This window comes from Bemisia tabaci, chromosome 10 (assembly GCF_918797505.1).
Source record: "Bemisia tabaci chromosome 10, PGI_BMITA_v3".
In the NCBI taxonomy this organism is placed as follows: Eukaryota; Metazoa; Arthropoda; class Insecta; order Hemiptera; family Aleyrodidae; genus Bemisia; species Bemisia tabaci.
Genome location: NC_092802.1, coordinates 42,663,442 through 42,681,342, shown reverse-complemented (window position 1 = coordinate 42,681,342; position 17,901 = coordinate 42,663,442). Strand labels below are relative to the sequence as shown.

The 17,901-nt window shown below is 38.9% G+C and overlaps 1 protein-coding gene across 1 annotated transcript; it reads right to left on the bottom strand.

Moving 5' to 3' along the window:
- Nucleotides 1-1,079: 1,079 nt before the first annotated feature.
- On the bottom strand, nt 1,080-13,986 carry LOC109031951 (uncharacterized). The gene is made up of 4 exons (XM_019043813.2): nt 13,817-13,986; nt 11,002-11,103; nt 6,508-6,735; nt 1,080-1,992 (listed from the first exon to the last, which is right to left on the bottom strand). The coding sequence occupies exons 1-4, from the start codon at nt 13,865-13,867 to the stop codon at nt 1,879-1,881; spliced, it is 495 nt and encodes a 164-aa protein (XP_018899358.2). The 5' UTR covers nt 13,868-13,986; the 3' UTR covers nt 1,080-1,878.
- Nucleotides 13,987-17,901: the final 3,915 nt, after the last annotated feature.

Genomic DNA, 17,901 nt, shown 5'->3' with positions numbered 1-17,901 from the left:
TTCGAGGAAATTTGGCAACTCTCGAATGTTCTTACGGCGTTTTTCCTTAGCAAGGCAGTATGGTATGTATGATCGATTATCTGAGCACACTTAAAAAATATATTTTTCGGCACAGTTTTAAATGGAAAAATATCGATAGTTGACGATTAACTCTTCGTTATTGGTAGGACCTTTTGTGAATGAACTAGGAGTAGTAGCTCCTCATTGTAAAATGCAGCCTATACTTCCTCAACTGCTTCATCCACGGTCCGTGCGGCCGATACCAAGCACGATTGCACAAAGTATCACGTTATTAAGAGGGATATTTTTGGACGTCATCTTGGCTCTCTCAGTGATGAGCGTTCAAACGAGAGTTAATAATAAATCGTTAAACTTGTTTTACAAGGATTAGTGTTGTTCATCTAAATCCGGGAAATTTCTTGTGAACGAAATGCACTTTCCAATACCACAGCGATTAAAAATTATACTGAACAAGCTCCTGGAGATAGGTTCGCATCCTTGGCATTTAAATAATCGATTTTGTGAAGAAAGGATGTTCAAAATTGGCCAGTTGTGTGATGAAATATGGGGGGTGGGGGGGGGATATGGGTAGGTGGGGATTAGGGGTTTAAATGAGAGAAAACTCCTGCTTTTTAGCACTATCTGGGAGCAAAGCTTGCCTGAAAATCTGCGATAAAATGTGGATACCGTACAAGAGTTTAATAAGAAAAACTGCGGATTTCTCGGCACGATTTGGCAACAAATGATGCCAGGTTAAGCGATAAAATGTGGATATCTTGGATGAGTTTGCACGAAGAAAAGTGCTGATTTTTTGCACTAACAGCGGTTGCCAGGATATGCGATAAAATGCCGGTATTTTACGGAAGAAAAAGTGCTGATTTTTCAGCAACATCTGGGAACAAATAAGGTTCCTGGGTTCTAAGACAAACTGTAGGTATTTTACATTAGTTTAAACGAGGGAAAATGCGGATTATTAACACTATCAAACGACTTAAGTTGTCACGTTTTGCGGTAAAATGTGGTTAAATAGGGGGGAGAAGTCACAACAACTTGCAAGGAGGATAGAGAAAAGTCTTCGCTCAGCTAGAGGATAATAAAATTTATTCATAAATTAGTATCGTATGGATCAACTGACCTAATTTGCTTGAGCCGCGCTTTATGCGGGAGCAGATTGTCATAATCCGCCGGTGCGAAGTAGGATAGTGCGAACTCATAGGGTTTAACTTAATCTAATCGGACTACATTTTGCAGTAGGTAGTAAATTACTATTCCTGACCCATTTAAGAAACCAAGTTCTATTCTTTTCCCTCTCGAGTAGAAACGACTGATCAAAAACTTAAAAACAACCCGGAAATACTGAAAATACAACTCTTTCAAGAAGTTGTTACACTGTTTATCTGCGGAAACCTTTATTATGCATTTTTTATAGTCACAATTTACGCACGTTAAAACTGAAATGAAAAAAAGAGTAAAAACGATCCTAGAAGCGCTAAACTACAATTTTTTTTTACCTCCACAGATGTTTGCAAAAAGAGAAAAGAAAATGCTGTAAAACTTGCAAAAAAGTGTTAATTGTCTTTCAAAGACCTTTCTTCATCACACAGATTTTAAAACAGAAAAATACCAATAAACGGTTCCTCAAACATTGTTTTTGTGTTTTTTAAAGTTTTCGAGAATTTTTTTCTGAGGTTCATCGCTGTTAAAGGCTACGAAGACGGGCGGTTTTGAGGGGTGAGCCAAAACGGTGGTTTCTCAGTCCTCATCGCAGAATGTGGTGCAATATACAGAACACAGAGAAGACTTAAGGTTAAAGGCGAAGAAGAGCAATGAAGTTAAATCCCTTTGCACAATTCGTTGGAGGGACGATCCGCGCGGGATCTAAATGCCGAACCCGGTGAAGCCGCCGGACCCTTTGGCGTTGAGAGTCAGGGGTGGAAGTCCGATTGCGTTCGGATACGACTTGGTAAAGAGATCGCGGGTCGTCTCCGCAGCCTGTCAGAAAAATAAAGAAAAATGTTAGTTAAAAAACATGTTCGATAAATGAAGAATATGTTATATGGATATGAATACATTTATGTTTTTGTATGCTGTATGTTTTTGATTGGATAGAAATAAGCAAAAGAGTTACATCAATATTGCGGTGTTTCAAAATATCTTTACGTGCGATACTTTCCCTGAAGGAAACCAACCAACACTTTCGCTTACAAGTTTGCGAAAATAACCTTCATAGGGGCCATAAAATTTCAAAATATTCAAGAGGGATATGTTGGTTGTTTTTCTACCAGAAAATTAGAATAGGAAACGGGATTATCATATACCGAAATAAAGGTTTGACTGTTGTGCTTATCTCTATCCAATTTACCCAGATCTCAAAGATTTTGGTCTTTGAGATCCTAAGGAGTTGAGGGAGAGAACAAAGAAGGAAAAGAAGAGGGAGGATGCAGAAAAAGCTGAGAGAGGAAGAGAGAAAAGGGAAGTAAATGATAAAAAGAAGAAGCAGGCAGATGAAGGAAGAGGCAGAAGAGGGAGGGGAGGACACAAATGGTAAGAAGAACAGTAGGATAATTAAGAGGAAAGAGAACAAGGATGAGAGAAAGAAGAGAAAATGAAAAGAGAAAAGGAGAAGAAATGGGGTAGAAGTAGATGGAAAAAGAGGAGGCAGAAGAGAAGGAGATGGAACAAAAAAGGAGTGGAACAAAAGAAGAGGAGGAGAGGGAAGATGAAAAGGAAAACAGAAAGAAAGAAGTAGAAAAACATGGGATGAAGAACTACAACCAAGCGAGAAGAAAGGAAAAGAAGAGAAATGTAAAAGGAAAATGGAAAGGGGGGACAGTTGGCTAAGAAAAGGAGGGACAGGAAGGAGAAATAGGAAGATAGAGAAAAGAAAAGAGAGAATGAAGAATAAAAAGCAACGAAGGAGAAGAAAAAAGGAAGCAGTAGCACATGAGAACTATTATGAGGAAGGAGAAAAAATGAAATGAAAAATGAGTTGAAGAATAAGAGGAAGAAGAGAAGGAAGGAGAAGAGGAAGGAGAATAGAAATAGAGGAGGGCGGAAAGCAGGGCGAAGAATTTATTTTTCAATGCTCTTTATTTTCCTTCCAATCTCTCTCTTCTTGCTCCTCCCTCCTCGTTTTCACCCCCATTCTTCAGTTTCTTCTATTCTTACTTGTGTTTGTTTAGACTGAGGTTTATGAAGGACCGTTTGTAACTGAAGATACGAATATTAGCAATATAAAAGCAATGATGCAATATATGAGCTAATGAAGGTATACCTATACGAAATTTAGCAACAAAATTAAACTATCGTAATATATATGAAATGTGTAAATATATATGGAATTGATTTCAAAATATATACCTAGCGAAATGCGTGCTATGTAGCGCAATACACAGGGTGATCCAAAAGTCCCTTCCACCCCTTCTAACTTTTTACCTCATTAAGATAAATATTTGAAACTTAGGGGATGTTCCTAGATCAAAAAGAGCTACTTTTTGGCCCCCTTAAAATTTACAGGAGCTCTCCTTGGGGGGCAAAGAACACCAACCTTTTTTTTTCCAAATGGGAGGATCCCCTTTGTTATATCTCGTTCGAAAGTGCATAAAAAGAAAAGAAAACTTTTCGCGCAAACCCGAAGTCAATATCTAGAACCGTCTCAAAATGCGTGGTGGCCGGTTAAAGTTCAAGATGGCTAAAAATTGACACCTGTTCTTTGTGATTAGATTTGCGCGACAACTGGTAGTCCAGTGGTACTCTGACATGAGAATATAGAATTTGACGTTATATATTTTATAAAAAAAAGACCAATCTTTCCAAAATGGCCGCCGGTTGAATATCAAAGTGGCCGAAGATTGGTTTTTTTTAGAAATTTCACATCAAATGTGTTAATATCATAGCAAAATACTCCTAAGTCTCAGGTTTCAAGCAAGTCCATCGGCAAAATACCAAGGTGGCAATTTTTGGCCATTTGGAACTTTAACCGAAAGCTATTCTTTTAATTTCGCTTTTTTCATAAATCTAACATGAAATTCGTTTTCCTCAGGTCAAAATACCCTCAGCTATCGATTTTCGCGCAAATTTATTCACAAAAAACGTCAACTGTCAATTTTCAGCCGTCTTGAACTTTAACCGGCCGCCATTTTGAGACGGTTCGAGATATTGACTTCGGGTTTTTGCGAATAAATGCTCTTTCAAACGAAATGTAAGAAAAGGGATCTTTCCATTTGAAAAAAAAGTTGGGGCCGTTACAAGCGGCCCTTCATACGAGGTTGATGAAATTAAATAAAAAGATTCTACGAAATTATAGATTATCACCAAAAATCTAGGCTAAATATCCTTTTAGGAGTTGCTAAAAAGTCATTTCGGCCGGCCGTGAATTATATGAGGAACACGAAACGAGGAAGGTCCAGGACCACTTGACCATACTCTTTCAAAGAATAATATGGTCGGGGGAGGGGTAAAAAAACAGATATGTGCGTGTCGTCCAGGAAAATCTTAAAATACATTTTTTAACTATACGGGAAGGAAACCCTTTAAGTGTATCTTCAAAGGCGTTACGTGTTAGAGACACTGCACTGGCAATGTTAGTGATATAGGTAAATCGGAAAGGCCAAACTTAGGTGCAGTGGTCAACGTTTTTTCGCCTGATGTTGACTCATCAGCAAGTTGTTGAAAACGAATTTCGGCAAATGATAATTCATCCATGTTGGAGTGACACATTGCTAGGCGAGTTTTTTCAAAATACTTGCTAAGCTAAGTTGCTCGCCTCTTTGCTCATATCATTACAAGACAAATCCCAAGCATTCACTTTCGAAAGTAGTTTTTATACGCCAGGTATTGGAAAAATTAAGTTGCGTAGGGTCTCTAGGATACATAGATCTTGGGTGGCTCTTTGTGCTTGTGTTATGTAAGGTTAGGTATGGGATCAAAGTAAGTGGAACGTAAGGTATGCTATTGCCAGCCCTTTTGACCGAAACGCAATCTTTTGTACCCACAACCAAAATCGTAGCGCGAGATTTGAATGTTAGCAATTTTGGAGTCTTGGCCGAAAACAAAAAATGACCATCTGCCGTCCGTAAAAATAAAAAATTCAGTGCAAGAAAAATTAGTTGAGAATGAAAATTTATTTAATTTCAGTGAGGTGATTATCTGCTTATTTTTATCATCAGCAGCAGGTCTTTGTTTCCGGCCTTCAAGACTCCAAAATTTTTGAAATGCAAATCTCGAGCCACGGTTTTGGTGATGAGAACAAAAAGCTGCGTTTTCGGCCAAAGGAGTCGGCAAGAGTATACCTATACGTTCAATTTACTTGGAGGTAAATTGACGCCAAGTTGTCGAATGACATTTGCTCTGGCGGCCTCAAATTAGAATTTTAATCCTTGGGTCATGTTACTTTTAACCCATCTTTGTCCCTATCGAACCTCATTCAATTCTTACCCCGTTTATTGATCCGCTCATTGTGTTTTAGGCAGGGTTGTCTTGGGGATTTTTTGGATATGAGAGTGAGGTCGGTGATCGACCAATCGAGGGTACTTCGTCACAATATATTCAAGGGTCACAATTGCCTGTATGGGTGGTTTAAATCGAATTACTCAAACAATGTATACTTATGAAATAAAGTTACCTACAAGAAACCTTAAGTATTGCAGGATAGCATTCAGACATGAAGAAGGATAATAATAGATTTCTCAGTCATACATCGAAAAAGTTGTTTCAAGATTACGTTTGGAAAGCTGCATTTTTGGACTATACGAATTCAGGTGATTTAGATTATATGTTTTTTTTTTTTTCATTTTACCGGTTTGGATATTATTACCTATAGGTTATTCTTTCGTCCCGGTTTTTCTTCAGTGATTCCTTTGTCTTAAACGATGTACATTTCGGAAGTATTATTTCCTTCTTCAGGCCACAAAATTTTTTTTGACTAACACTATTACATTGTGCGCGTTCGAAATTCCGATACACGTTAAAATATTAAAATCGGAAAAATACAAAATAAAACACACGTAGACTAGGTAAACAAAAATTGAATTGACTATGTCACCGCATCGGGTCGCGACCGATTTATTACTGTTTGCGGGATTCCTCCTCGGCAGGTGATTTGTTTTGAAGACCCTATGCCGCTATCCACCCCTTAAAGCTGAAGTCATTCTCGAAAAGGCAACGCTGAGATATGCCTGATGCCATCAGGCATATCTCACCATACTTCGGAAGTTTATTATTGGGGTAAAATGGGATAAAACTTTTCTTCTGCCAAAGTTTCTCTATAAACGGCGCTTGCATTTGCGTATGCCTTGAGGCAAATCTAAGCGTTGACTCCCGCGAGTAACTTTTACACCGGAAGGGACAAAGCAGAGCGGGGTCTCTAAAAGTCGATTGTGTCTACAGGCCTCTACGGCATATTGTTCAAAAAGATCGCTCTAAAACGTATATTGTCTACAGATGTCTCTAAAACTTATTGTGAATGGAAGTCTTTAAAACGACATATTGTCTGTGGAAGGGTTTAACCTTTAATCCGGCGGTGGAGGCGGCATCACCGTATTCTTTGAGGGCCTGTATGTGATCACCGGCAAGGTTTTTAGTGGTCTGGAGGAGGTCTCCAACGGAGGCCTGGGCGGTGGTAGCGGCTTTGGTAGCCGTCGTCGAAAGGAAGTCGGTCAGGTGGCTCATCGCCGAGAGTACGGTCGCGTGAGGGTCCCTCTGCATCTGAGCGATCGCCTCCGGACTCATGCCCACCTAAAACATAAATAACTCCTCTATACAATATACCTGTTGCAATCTTCAGCTAGAGCCAAAAATGAAAGAGTTGTTTCCAATAGGAATGGCTCAAAAATCACGATGAGCATATCAGGAAAAACTGAAATACACTCTTAACTGAGCAATCTGTCGAAGAACGATGCTTTTAAGTTTTCCGCTTCAACAACGAATCTATGGCACAGTTGGACATGCCCTAAGAGGAGTCGTTCCATCCAATCCTTTTGCAATAGAATGCTAAAAAATGTTCGGCATGGCCGACGATTCCGCATGCAAATCGTTAGGAATCTCCATTGATCTTCATAAACGCAAGAAAAATGTAAATATATAAACGCGCAGGTTCATAAGACTCCGTCTCATCACGTGTGTTTTGGTGCAAAAAAAAAAACGTAATGATACTATCAAACCCAGGTGGCGTTGGTTAAACTATTTCAATTAGTAAGTTCGAGTGACAATAAAATAAAGTGAGTTAATACAAATTAGTTGAGAGAGCATACTTTGAGTGATTTCAAAGTGTAGAGAAAACCATCTCAACTCTAGAGATGACTATTAGGATAGTAAGTGCAATTATTCAGATTTTTCCCTCGACACAATACATGTAATTGCATAGGTTATGCCATTAGAATTCTTGATTTTCACTATTTCTCTCGAGTAGATATAGTCAATCATTTGGAAAGGTGAATTTAAGGTATGAAGAGATAGAAATATTGAAAAGTGATGGTGAGGAATCGATTACATTGATAAATTGTGAAGAAAAAATTGGATTAGCTGTCACAATTATTTCTGCTTGTGATCAACTTTAAAATTTATACATACAGGGTGTCCCAAAATTCCGTACCCCCCCCCCCCCCTCGTAACTTTTGAACGGTTAGAGATAGAAAAACGAAACTTTGGGAACGTTTCTATATTAGAGGGGTTTCATCTCCTAGGGAGGTCAAAATTTTTGTCCTCCCCTCAGGGGGAGCGCGGGGGCCCCCAGCTTTTTCTTTCAAAAAGTAACCCCTATCTTGTGCTACATCATTAGAAAGAGCATAAATAAATAAGAATTTTTGCGCAAACCGCAAATCAATATCTTAATTTTTGACAGAGTTGTGATAGGTCAAGGGTCAAATTTGACCTATTTTCAAAAAATCGTATCACCGGTTCAAATTATCAGAGCAGGCAACTCTCTATTCCAAGGTCTCGAAGATGTTTAACTAAACTTTTTGGAACTATCCCCGTTACCGACAGTATAAGGGGTTTGAGGAAAACAACGTTCAGGTTCCATAATTCCATAACCTCACTCATAATTATTACTATATTACTATTATTATATTATAGTTCAGTTTTCTGCTGTGCACCAGCGTGTGCAGGGTTTCTTTAAACCCTCTCACAGGGGCAAACAATATTCCTAGATATGAAGACTGTTTTTGGTTTAGATGTCCGGATGGTGGTAGTTTCATTCCCACTTGCCCAAGTAGCATTTTTTCAACGGAAAAATCGCGATTTTATCGCCGATAAAGTCGCGATTATCCTCGATTTTATCGGCGATAAAATCGCTAGGATCATCAACATTTGAGCGATTATCCTCGATCTTTTCGCGATTTTATTGCGATTTTATCGGCCCGAAAAAATTGCGATTTTATCGCGATAAGATCGAGGATGATCGCTCAGATGTTGATGATCCTAGCGATTGATAAAATCGCCAAAAAAAAGGGGTTAAAGTTGTCAGCCGATTGCCGTTAGGTTCAGCCGTCAGGTCCTTTGACGAAGACGAGCGTAAAATCCCCGGAGCCTCCGCGGGGATTCGAACCCCAATCGCTACGGTGGAAGGCCAGCACATTGTCACTATGCTATGACCGCTATATGACTTGCGTGTGCGAATTGAAGCCTCTTATACATGGATCGGCGCTTCGCAACCTCACAACTTATGTCTTTGCGTTGACTGACACCGATTTTTCATTGGATTTTTTTTTTTTTTTTTTTTTTTTTTTTTTTTTTTTTTTTTTTTTTTTTTTTAATTTTCCCTCCTCTGTATTTTATTTCATACCTTGAAATACGGTTGGTAAAATAAGGTTCTATTGGTAATCTCATCATTCTGTCTCTGTAAAATTACCAATAATAGTGAGATGGCAAAGTTACCGATGGACCTTGGGAAAAACGCCAATAGTTTTTATCGACTGTGGTAGAATTACCGAGATAAAATGGTAAAGTTACCGGGGATTGATTACCAATAAAAGTGGCATTCTTACCTGAAAAAATCAGTAAAAATACCGGTTTTCAGGTAAGCTTACCAGTCTGTCTTTGTAACATTATACTAATAATTGATAAAAAAAAATGAGATGGTTAAGTTACCAACGGATCTCGGTAAAAACGGCGGCGGCGGAATAGAAACATCTTTCATATGCGTCATTCATGCGTTAATGAAAAATTGCAATTTATTGCAATTTTATCTCTATAAAATCGCGTTCGATAATATCGCGATTTTGTTGCAATTTATCGCGATTTTTCTCCCGATAATATTGCAATAAATCGCGACGTCGATAAAATCGCGATACATTCTCCAATTAAATCGCAATTTATCGCGATCACTGCTACTTGGGTGGGAAGTGGCTCGTCAAAGCCTTGGATACCTATTTTGAAGAACCGAAGCAGGGTAGGTGTCTAAAAGAAGCCTGCCTAGAGGTTCCTATCCTGAGATGGCAGGGAATGGGGGTGCCAACGGTGTATGGGAATGTTTTGGGTGTACTTGTGCTATTCCATTTAGTTGAGGACCTACCGGAGGATTCTAGCAGTGCCTAACACAGCAGACTCCTCGACTAATACTAGCGAATGCCTCCCAAGGATTTTGCTCTTCACTTTGGTCAAGTCTTTGAAGACTGCTCCGGTAGCTCCTATCACAGAAGATATGACACTGGTGTTGCTCTTCCACATTCTACTGATATCGATTTCTAGGTCTATATATTTTAGTTTCTTCTCACCTTCGTTAGAGAAATTCTTAACCCCCGCAAAACTAGGGATGTTTGCATGCTGTTATTGAAGCAAACGAAGCTCATATGTGTGAGACAGTTGAATGAGGGACAACGGCTGGTTAAAGATAATCCGGTTGTTTATTAATTAGAAAGTCACAGCCATGGATGGTAGTAAAAAACCGAGGAAAATAATTATTTCAATGGACCACTAGACAAGGTTCGAATTTAAGCAATCTGATACAAGTTTCTTAACCAGAATTTCACGTAAAACACGATTCGCACAACGAAAATTACTGAAACCAACTCCTAACGGAAATATTAACATTTTATTGCACATTGGTTACGAGAAATTTGAACTGCCCGCTCACAAGAAACTCAAAGCTCTACGTGAGTCAAATATCGCGCACTACGACGGTTTCAGCAAGCTTCTCAATCGAGCACTGTTCATTTCCCATCGTGTCGTTCAAACTATAAGCAAGTTGCTAAAGCTGAGCCAAAGCGTCAAGACTGAGGTTGCCAGATTTTTATATCGCAAAGACTATCATGATAATGTTTAGCGCGCCATGTGAATCACGTAGAGCATTGAGTTTCAATGAGCGGGTGGTTTGAATTCACGCATCAGGAATCATTAAATATCTTTGAAAGGAGTTGATTTCGGTAATTTTTGTTGTGCGCATCGTGTTTTACGTAAAATTTTGATTAAGAAACACGTATTAGAATGCAGAAATTCGCACCTTGTCTAGGGGTCCATTATTGTTAATAGTATTGTGTCGTGGTCTGTGATTAATCAATGATATGCCACTTGAACCAATGGGAAAGGATCGATTATAAGAGCATTCTTTTATAATCGATTCTTCACTATGGCTTCAAATGGAAAAATTTCGATAATCGATTATTTTCCATGTATCAATTGGAATTCATTTTGCAAAAAGGAACAAGGAGCATTGCAATGTTGCTAAGATTGTGCAACCTTTTTTGTCTTTTAAGGAAAACCTGACTATCCATCAACAGTGTCTATTTTACTCGCTAAAAACTGTAAATTTAAGACAAAAATTCTACTGTAAATTTTATATTTTTTCATGATTTCAGTAGTATTATTGCAAAGAATGAAGTTGCACAATCTTAGCATCATTACATTGCTTCTGGTTCCTTTTCGCAAAATGCAATCCAATTAGCTGTCATTTGAACCTATAGGGAAAAGATCGCTTATCAGGGCATACCGCAATAATCGATTCTTTACCACGGCTTCAAATGGTAAAATATCAATAGCCGCTGATTTGCCACTGATTGCTATTACCTTTTCGGCGGCCTTTTCCAAGCCACTCTTAATGGTATCAATGTTTACTGGGCCAGGAGAGGCAGACGTTGTTAGACCACCAGCTGGGCTCCCAGTGACGCTCTGAAAACATAAATTAAGATACTTTAGAGGAATGTAATAGAGTAGAACAGAATAATACAGTAATGAAAAAGAATATGATAATGTAGGGGACTATGATAATGGTACAGTAATACTAGTATCAAAGGTATTATGCGGACATTTTTTTTTTAGACGTAGGTATCTAATTATGAAGAAAAGAATCTTCTCTGCTCATATAAATGAAATATTATCAAAATTTCATTTACTTTGATAACAAATAATTAATCTAAACTCGAATGTACTTCGCTAACAAGGGAACTGTTTGGTATTTCACCGTAAGTAAGGTGAGGTTGGATAGCTGGGTGGACTGGTAACTGGCCCATACCCTCTGTGTCTCTACCCTATTAGTCCTAAAATTGTTTTCACAGTTGATATACCTTCATTATGACATAAGCCATTTAGAACATGAGTACATAACCTCAGAATTTTTTTTTGAATGAATAGTGAAGTGCCGAAAATTGAACAGCTTTTTTCGGGTGCCACCCACAGGAGACATGAGCCGACCAAAAGTGAGGCTCTGGTGAGCGCGCAGTTCGCATGTTTGGAGCTTTCAAGTTAGCTACGACACAATTGCGAATTGTTTACTTTCAATTTCAAATAATAAATTTTCCAATTTTTCTACTTCAAACTCTTCAATAAAGTCCTAAAATGACTTTTAACTTTCAATATTAGTGATTCATCCCTTCAACTAAACCTTTTTGTAGTAGTTTCGATGGTTCCACCTCTTGCAGTGAGAATGTGAATCGCCGAGTTTCTGAGCGTGCAACTTAATGAATGGATAATTTCAGTTACACGGAAAAAAAAATATTTGCTAAAATGGCAGAACATGGTTTGCGACTTCTGCAATTCGCTTTTTTTTCTAGAATGCCCACCCTCGTGGCGAGAATGACAAAACAATTTGCAAAAATAGTAATTGTATTTTGCAAAAACAGTAAACTATAATTTTGCGAAAATAGCAAAACTTAATTTTGCGAAAATAACATTCCTAGTTAATGCTAATATTGCTAAAGCTTTTGCTGGATTTGCAAAATTTTAAATTGTGTCAGTAAGACGTTGAATCATTATAGAATAAGTAGGGACAACCGACAGAAGTTAGTGAAACAAATTCCGGAGAGTACTGAAATACCCCGAAAAAACCTAGATACATATTTTTTCTTCTTTTCACAAATATTCGTATTAATTAAAATATGAAAGCAAAAAAACCTGGGACACTAAAACCGTGGGACACTAAAACACGGTTTTCGACGAAAACCGTGTGATTTCGTGAAACATGGAGGAGTATGCAGGAAAGCAGGGTATAAGCTTTGGAGCCAGGAGAACCTTGAAAAATTGGAAAAAGTTAGAGAAACCCAATCAAAATAAAAAAATTGAAATTTCAAAAATATAAGAGAGAGTAGATAAAAAATGAACGAAAAACATTGAACTATAGGGAATAATTAGGAGAAATGTAATAATTTCGAGCACCACTGAGGAAAAGTAGGTTAATCATAAAATTTCAGGGAATGGATACTAAGACATGGACAAATCAGAGAAATGGCGAAAATATTTGGGAAATCGGGGAATAGTAAGCAAAAAAGGGAACACCGGATTGCGACCGAATTTAGGAAACAAAACTCTGTGATAATTTTTGCAAAATTCGCTGATATGTATACGCGAGATAATTTTTAAAGGGACGCAAAAAAGGCTTGTTCCAAACGCGAGCTCGTGACATTCAAAAGTAAAAAAATGCGATTGGACGTGTCCCCGATTTACTTGACATTCTTCCTTTCCATTTTCGAAACCAAACGTGTTTCTTGTTGAGCCTGACTTCTCCTCGCTTTTCCTGGCTTTTAATCCCTGCTGATTTTTCAATAGGACTCATTCAAATTTTTCCTATACTAGGGGGTTACACATCGTGACTGCTTCGCGGTCCAACCTTCAGAAGCATCTTGCGCTCGCGCCTGAGACGTTATTTGTTACGCGTTACTCTCATGATTTTGTATGTATATGTGACATAATTTTAGATAGATTGCCATGTGCCAAGTCATCTACGTTTTTTAGAAATTTTTGATCATTTATTTCTTACTCTATTATGTTTTTGGATCCTTTCCTTTTGTAATATTATGACATAATTTTAGATGGATTGACATGTGTCAAGTCATCCGTGATTTTTGTAAATCTGTATTAATAAAGGTTCTTCTTATTCTCCTGTTTTTGGATCCTTTCCTGATTCCTTTCTGTTCTCCTGACTACTCTCCATTATCCCTGACTTTCCCCAGTTTCTCATGGTATTCCCTGACGTTTTTCGATTTTCTCTGACCATCGGAATCTGGGATTAATTAGGGAAAATTTTGAAAACTGAGAGAAAATTAGTCTCTTTATTCTTCGGTGCCGAGAGTGACAAAACGATTTAAAATAATTACTCCTGAGTAAAAAAAAATTGAAAATTACGGGAAAAATGAAAAAAATTAAAAATTAGTGATATTGTGTTAATATCAGGGAAGACTATGAAAAATAATCAAGAACGTAGAAAACTGCGGATATACGGGAAATAAATAAATACGAATAGAAGTGGAAATAAAAGAAGACACGGAGGAGAATTCAGAAATAAGGAAAAAAGGAGAAAAAGCTGAGGTAAATTAGAAAAATATTTTTCTAGTCCTCACAAGACCCTTAATTTTTCTTGTAAATTCATCACAACATTCCTATAACTTACCGTAACAGCGATGGCGAGGGCTAGAATGAGGGAAACTAGGGATTTCTGCATTTTTCTTTGGTTCGAACTGATTTTACACAATTTTTCCACGCGATTTTAAAACGATTTCACAATTCCACAATATTAATACTGTCGACGATTGGAAACTGCGACTTTCTTCGGACTTTCCGAATGCTCTCAAGCTTATATTAAGATCCCGCGCGTGTTGGTGCATAATCCCAACTACCTCGGAGGGAGAACAACGTATGTGAAACAGATAGAGGTGGAAAATTACGCGGTTTTGCGAGAGGTTTCTCGCACTTCCCGGTTTCTGCTCGGTGATCGGTGCCGCCAGAATCCAAAGCGTTCGTCATTGCCAAGTCGATGAGGAAATACGGAAAAACAGATGTTTCAGCGGTGGAATAAATTAATGACAAGAGCAGAATGAAGGGAAAAAATCATGGGCTTCAGGGAAAATGAGAGGAAGCATAGAAATAGCAGAAATTAAGAATATTAAATCAGAGCGTCCGTGGAATTAGGTGTATCACGGAAATTGTGGAAAATTCAACAGAGAAAATAGAAAAAAAAAAACCGGGTAAGTATGCTGGGGAAAAGGGAGTGACATTAAGGAGATTGGGAGAGAATCAGGGAATACAGGGCAACATTGAAGATGATAAGATAATATAAGGAAAACCGAAGAGGGTAAAGGAAATCTCAGAACAAAACGTAATGGGCCTGTTGCGCCATTTTTAAGCGTGTCAGTAGGGCTTCCTTTTTGAAATCACTCGGATGTACCATAGTGAAGCACACCGATAAACCAATGCTCTTCAACGGGTCATCCAAATATTTGTTTCCTCGGACCCATTTTTTTGTCTTTGAACCGTTACACTGTCAAGCCCTGATGGTCTTTCACGGTTTACTAACAAACCGAATGAACTGCTGATTGGAAACCCTTGAGAACATATTCCCGTCAAAACCGTATTATTTCATTTGATCAACCTCACAGAAGCTTTTCTACGCTCGAAGGGGTTTTTCTTATTTTGCCTGGTTTTCATCGATTAAATGGGCCTGTTGCAAGGTGCGGGGATTTGCCAATTGATAACTGATTCCACTGGCAAATTCCACGAAAATTACGATGGCACTACTAAAAAAGCCTAAAATGACCTCTCAAACTCTAAAAAAAGTTGTTTTTGGAGCCGAGCCATTCGAAACGGTCACTCCTACGCGCGGTAACGGATCCGGTACCCTCGTTCGATACGTCACATCGCATGACAAACCTGGTCTTTTCATCACTTACAATGTACCTATTTTCCAATAAGGAATTGGCAGCCGCAGTTCAATTTTACACATCGAGTTCAAGGGTAAAGCTGAGGTAAAAAATCAGTTGTGTCGATTTATTGATATGTGTTTAGAGAACACTCTGATAATGGGTCCTCAGAAGAGGACCCATAGAAATAGAAATAGGAACCTAGAATAGGAACCTATAGAAATAGGTTTAAATGATCTTTATTTTGCAATTAGGAACTACAAATTCTTGCTCTTCTTGCTTCTGCTTCTTCTTGCTCTTAACACTTATGTACGTAGAGGAACTAATGGTATATAGGTACGTTGTTTCTAAACTAAGCCAGAAGTGCAGTTCTAAATTGCAAAATGTAGTCAATTTGAGGGCAAGGAATCGATGAATCGCTACTGATGTGCTACGTGAAGAAATGAGCGATCCCCATCATCGCTTCATCTCCACAAAATTAATGTGCAAATGATGACCGGCTCCGGTATCAAGGTTCTGTGACAAAATCATTTTTGTCATGGGAGTCTCCAAAATGTATACATCATACTGATTAAATGTCCAATTACGTAGAATACCGAATGTCACTCGCGTGCAGACTTTAGAGTGACGGCATGACGGGTGCGCGAAGCGCACCCAGAGCGGCTAGTATCATGGAATTCCACTTCACCACTTCAATTCCACCTTTTTCTCCTTCACTCGAGTGGTTGCCAGATTGTGCGCTAAATGTGGATATTTTACAAGGGTTTAAACTAGAAAAAGTGCTGAAAAGGCAACTTATCTCCCTAGAGAAAATATTACCTTGCGGTGAGCTCACCATCACCTTGCGGCAAGGTATCGGCCTTGCCACCCTCTCCGAGCCCTATCCGAGGCCTCGCCGGGTCAGTTCGTGGAACTTAACGACTGGGAATAATATGCATGGCAACGTTGGAGACGAAAAGCATACCCAACACGGGGTATTTCCCGATGCTGTGTCGCCTTTTTCGCGCCCTGCGTCTGGATTTGGGTCTACAGGGTTGTCATACGGTTTTATTCCCGGTCGTCGAGTTCCATGAACTAGCTCGGTGAGGGCTCGGAGAGGGCGGCAAGGCCGATACCTTGCCGCAAGGTGATGGTTAGCTCACCGCAAGGTAATATTTACATTAGGGTGGCGACAGTAGTCTGGGTGGAACGAGAGGCTGCTGTCCTGAAAAAACTCACGATTTAGCCGGAAATGTCATTAAAACAAAATGGTTCCGTTTTAAACATCAAATGGATACTAGAGAAAACTATACTAAAATTCTAGTTGTGAATGGACACAGATGCTACAAAAAAAAGGAAAACATTAAGGGAAGATGAAATGATGATGCAATTACTTATTCGATTGGAGAGAAGAAAACAAAAACATCAGGAAAATCTTTTTGCAGTGAAAGTACCTATAAGAAAAAGCCACAAGTGGTCTCATAGCGATTCCGAACTCGAACTATAGAGTAGATGGGGGGTAAGAGTACACATTTTTTGGTTCTTCCCGTATTTCCGTGACCGAATCGACTTTTAAGGCGGGAACGCCTTAAAAGGCGCCTACTGCTAGGCCTCGCGCACAAATGCCCTCCGTTCCCCGAATTTAGAAATCAAATCCATGGCCGTGACGATTGTTCTTAAAGAATTTGAAACTGCGTACTTTTGCCCCATTTGATGGGACAAAAGTACGCAGGTGAATTTTTTTTTTTTTTTTTTTAACATCTCTTGGACTCCACATCGCTGTTAAATCCCGGGAAACGAATGAGACTGGTCTCAAAGGGTTCCAATAGTGCCCAACCACTCTTACTGTGAAATAAAATTAATAATTCAGCCTCCACAAGCTCCTAAATAATTTTCGTAGTCAATTTTTTTTTGAACAGGAAAAGAAAAAAGTTTAATCTTTCAAAATCGTTAAAAAAGTTTCTGTCAAAACACACTCGCTTCGTACAAAACTTCGCGTCAACAAGTGAAAGTCAATGTTGCCAACAACCAACACCCAGTACCATCATAAATTCAAACAAAGCGCGCGAAAAAAGTGCGGTGCGTGTTTTTACCCCGTGCGTACTCTTACCCCCACCTAACCTACTATTGTTGAGCGGTTTTTAGACCCCTACGCCACCGATTATCTTCTTAGGAAGTAAAGATGCTTCAACGAGTCAAATTGCAGGAGATCCACGGTTGTCCCTTTCCTCCACCCGATGGGACTGACGTCCCAGTCAAATGCGTTTTTGGAAAAATTATCGATCCCCATCATCGCTTCATCTCTACAAAAGTAATGTGCAAAATGATAACACGCTCCAGTAAGAAGGTTCTGTGGCAAAATCACTTTTGTCTTGAGAGTTTCCAAAATGTATATATCATAGTGATCAAATGTCAAACTTCTCAAAAAAATGGCTCGCGTAGCAAGCCGATTGTTACCGGCGCCGGGGGTCCAGAACGGGTAGTATACAAATATATATAAAAAAAGTCTAATTTTCTCAAAATTGATAGTTGAAATTTTCATGATGTGAGTTCTTTCTTTTTTATCCAACCACCGGTGATTACTTTATTCGGAGTTTTTAGAATTTGCCTAACATGGAGGCTCTCGTGTCAAGGTATAAACTGAAAGATTGTTTCTATTTTCGGTCAGAACCAGAGAGTATCATAGAGTATCATAGAGTGTAGATAGAGGAGAGGGTACATTTTATTAGAAGATTGTGGCCAAGTGTGCTGCGACCTGGTGGCCGGCCACTGCGAGCAGGTCACCCGATGCCTTCGATGCGCGAAAAGTTACCGTCAGTGCTCAGTAGTTGATTTATTCTGTTTAGGTATTGTTTCATTA

Excerpts from the sequence above, each read along its gene's own strand:
- LOC109031951 (XM_019043813.2), bottom strand. The coding sequence starts at position 13,867 with ATGCAGAAATCCCTAGTTTCCCTCATTCTAGCCCTCGCCATCGCTGTT. Across the intron at positions 6,736-11,001 it reads TGGAAAAGGCCGCCGAAAAG|GTGGGCATGAGTCCGGAGGC; the intron begins GTAATAGCAATC and ends TTTATGTTTTAG. Across the intron at positions 1,993-6,507 it reads CCTCCACCGCCGGATTAAAG|GCTGCGGAGACGACCCGCGA; the intron begins GTTAAACCCTTC and ends TTTTTCTGACAG.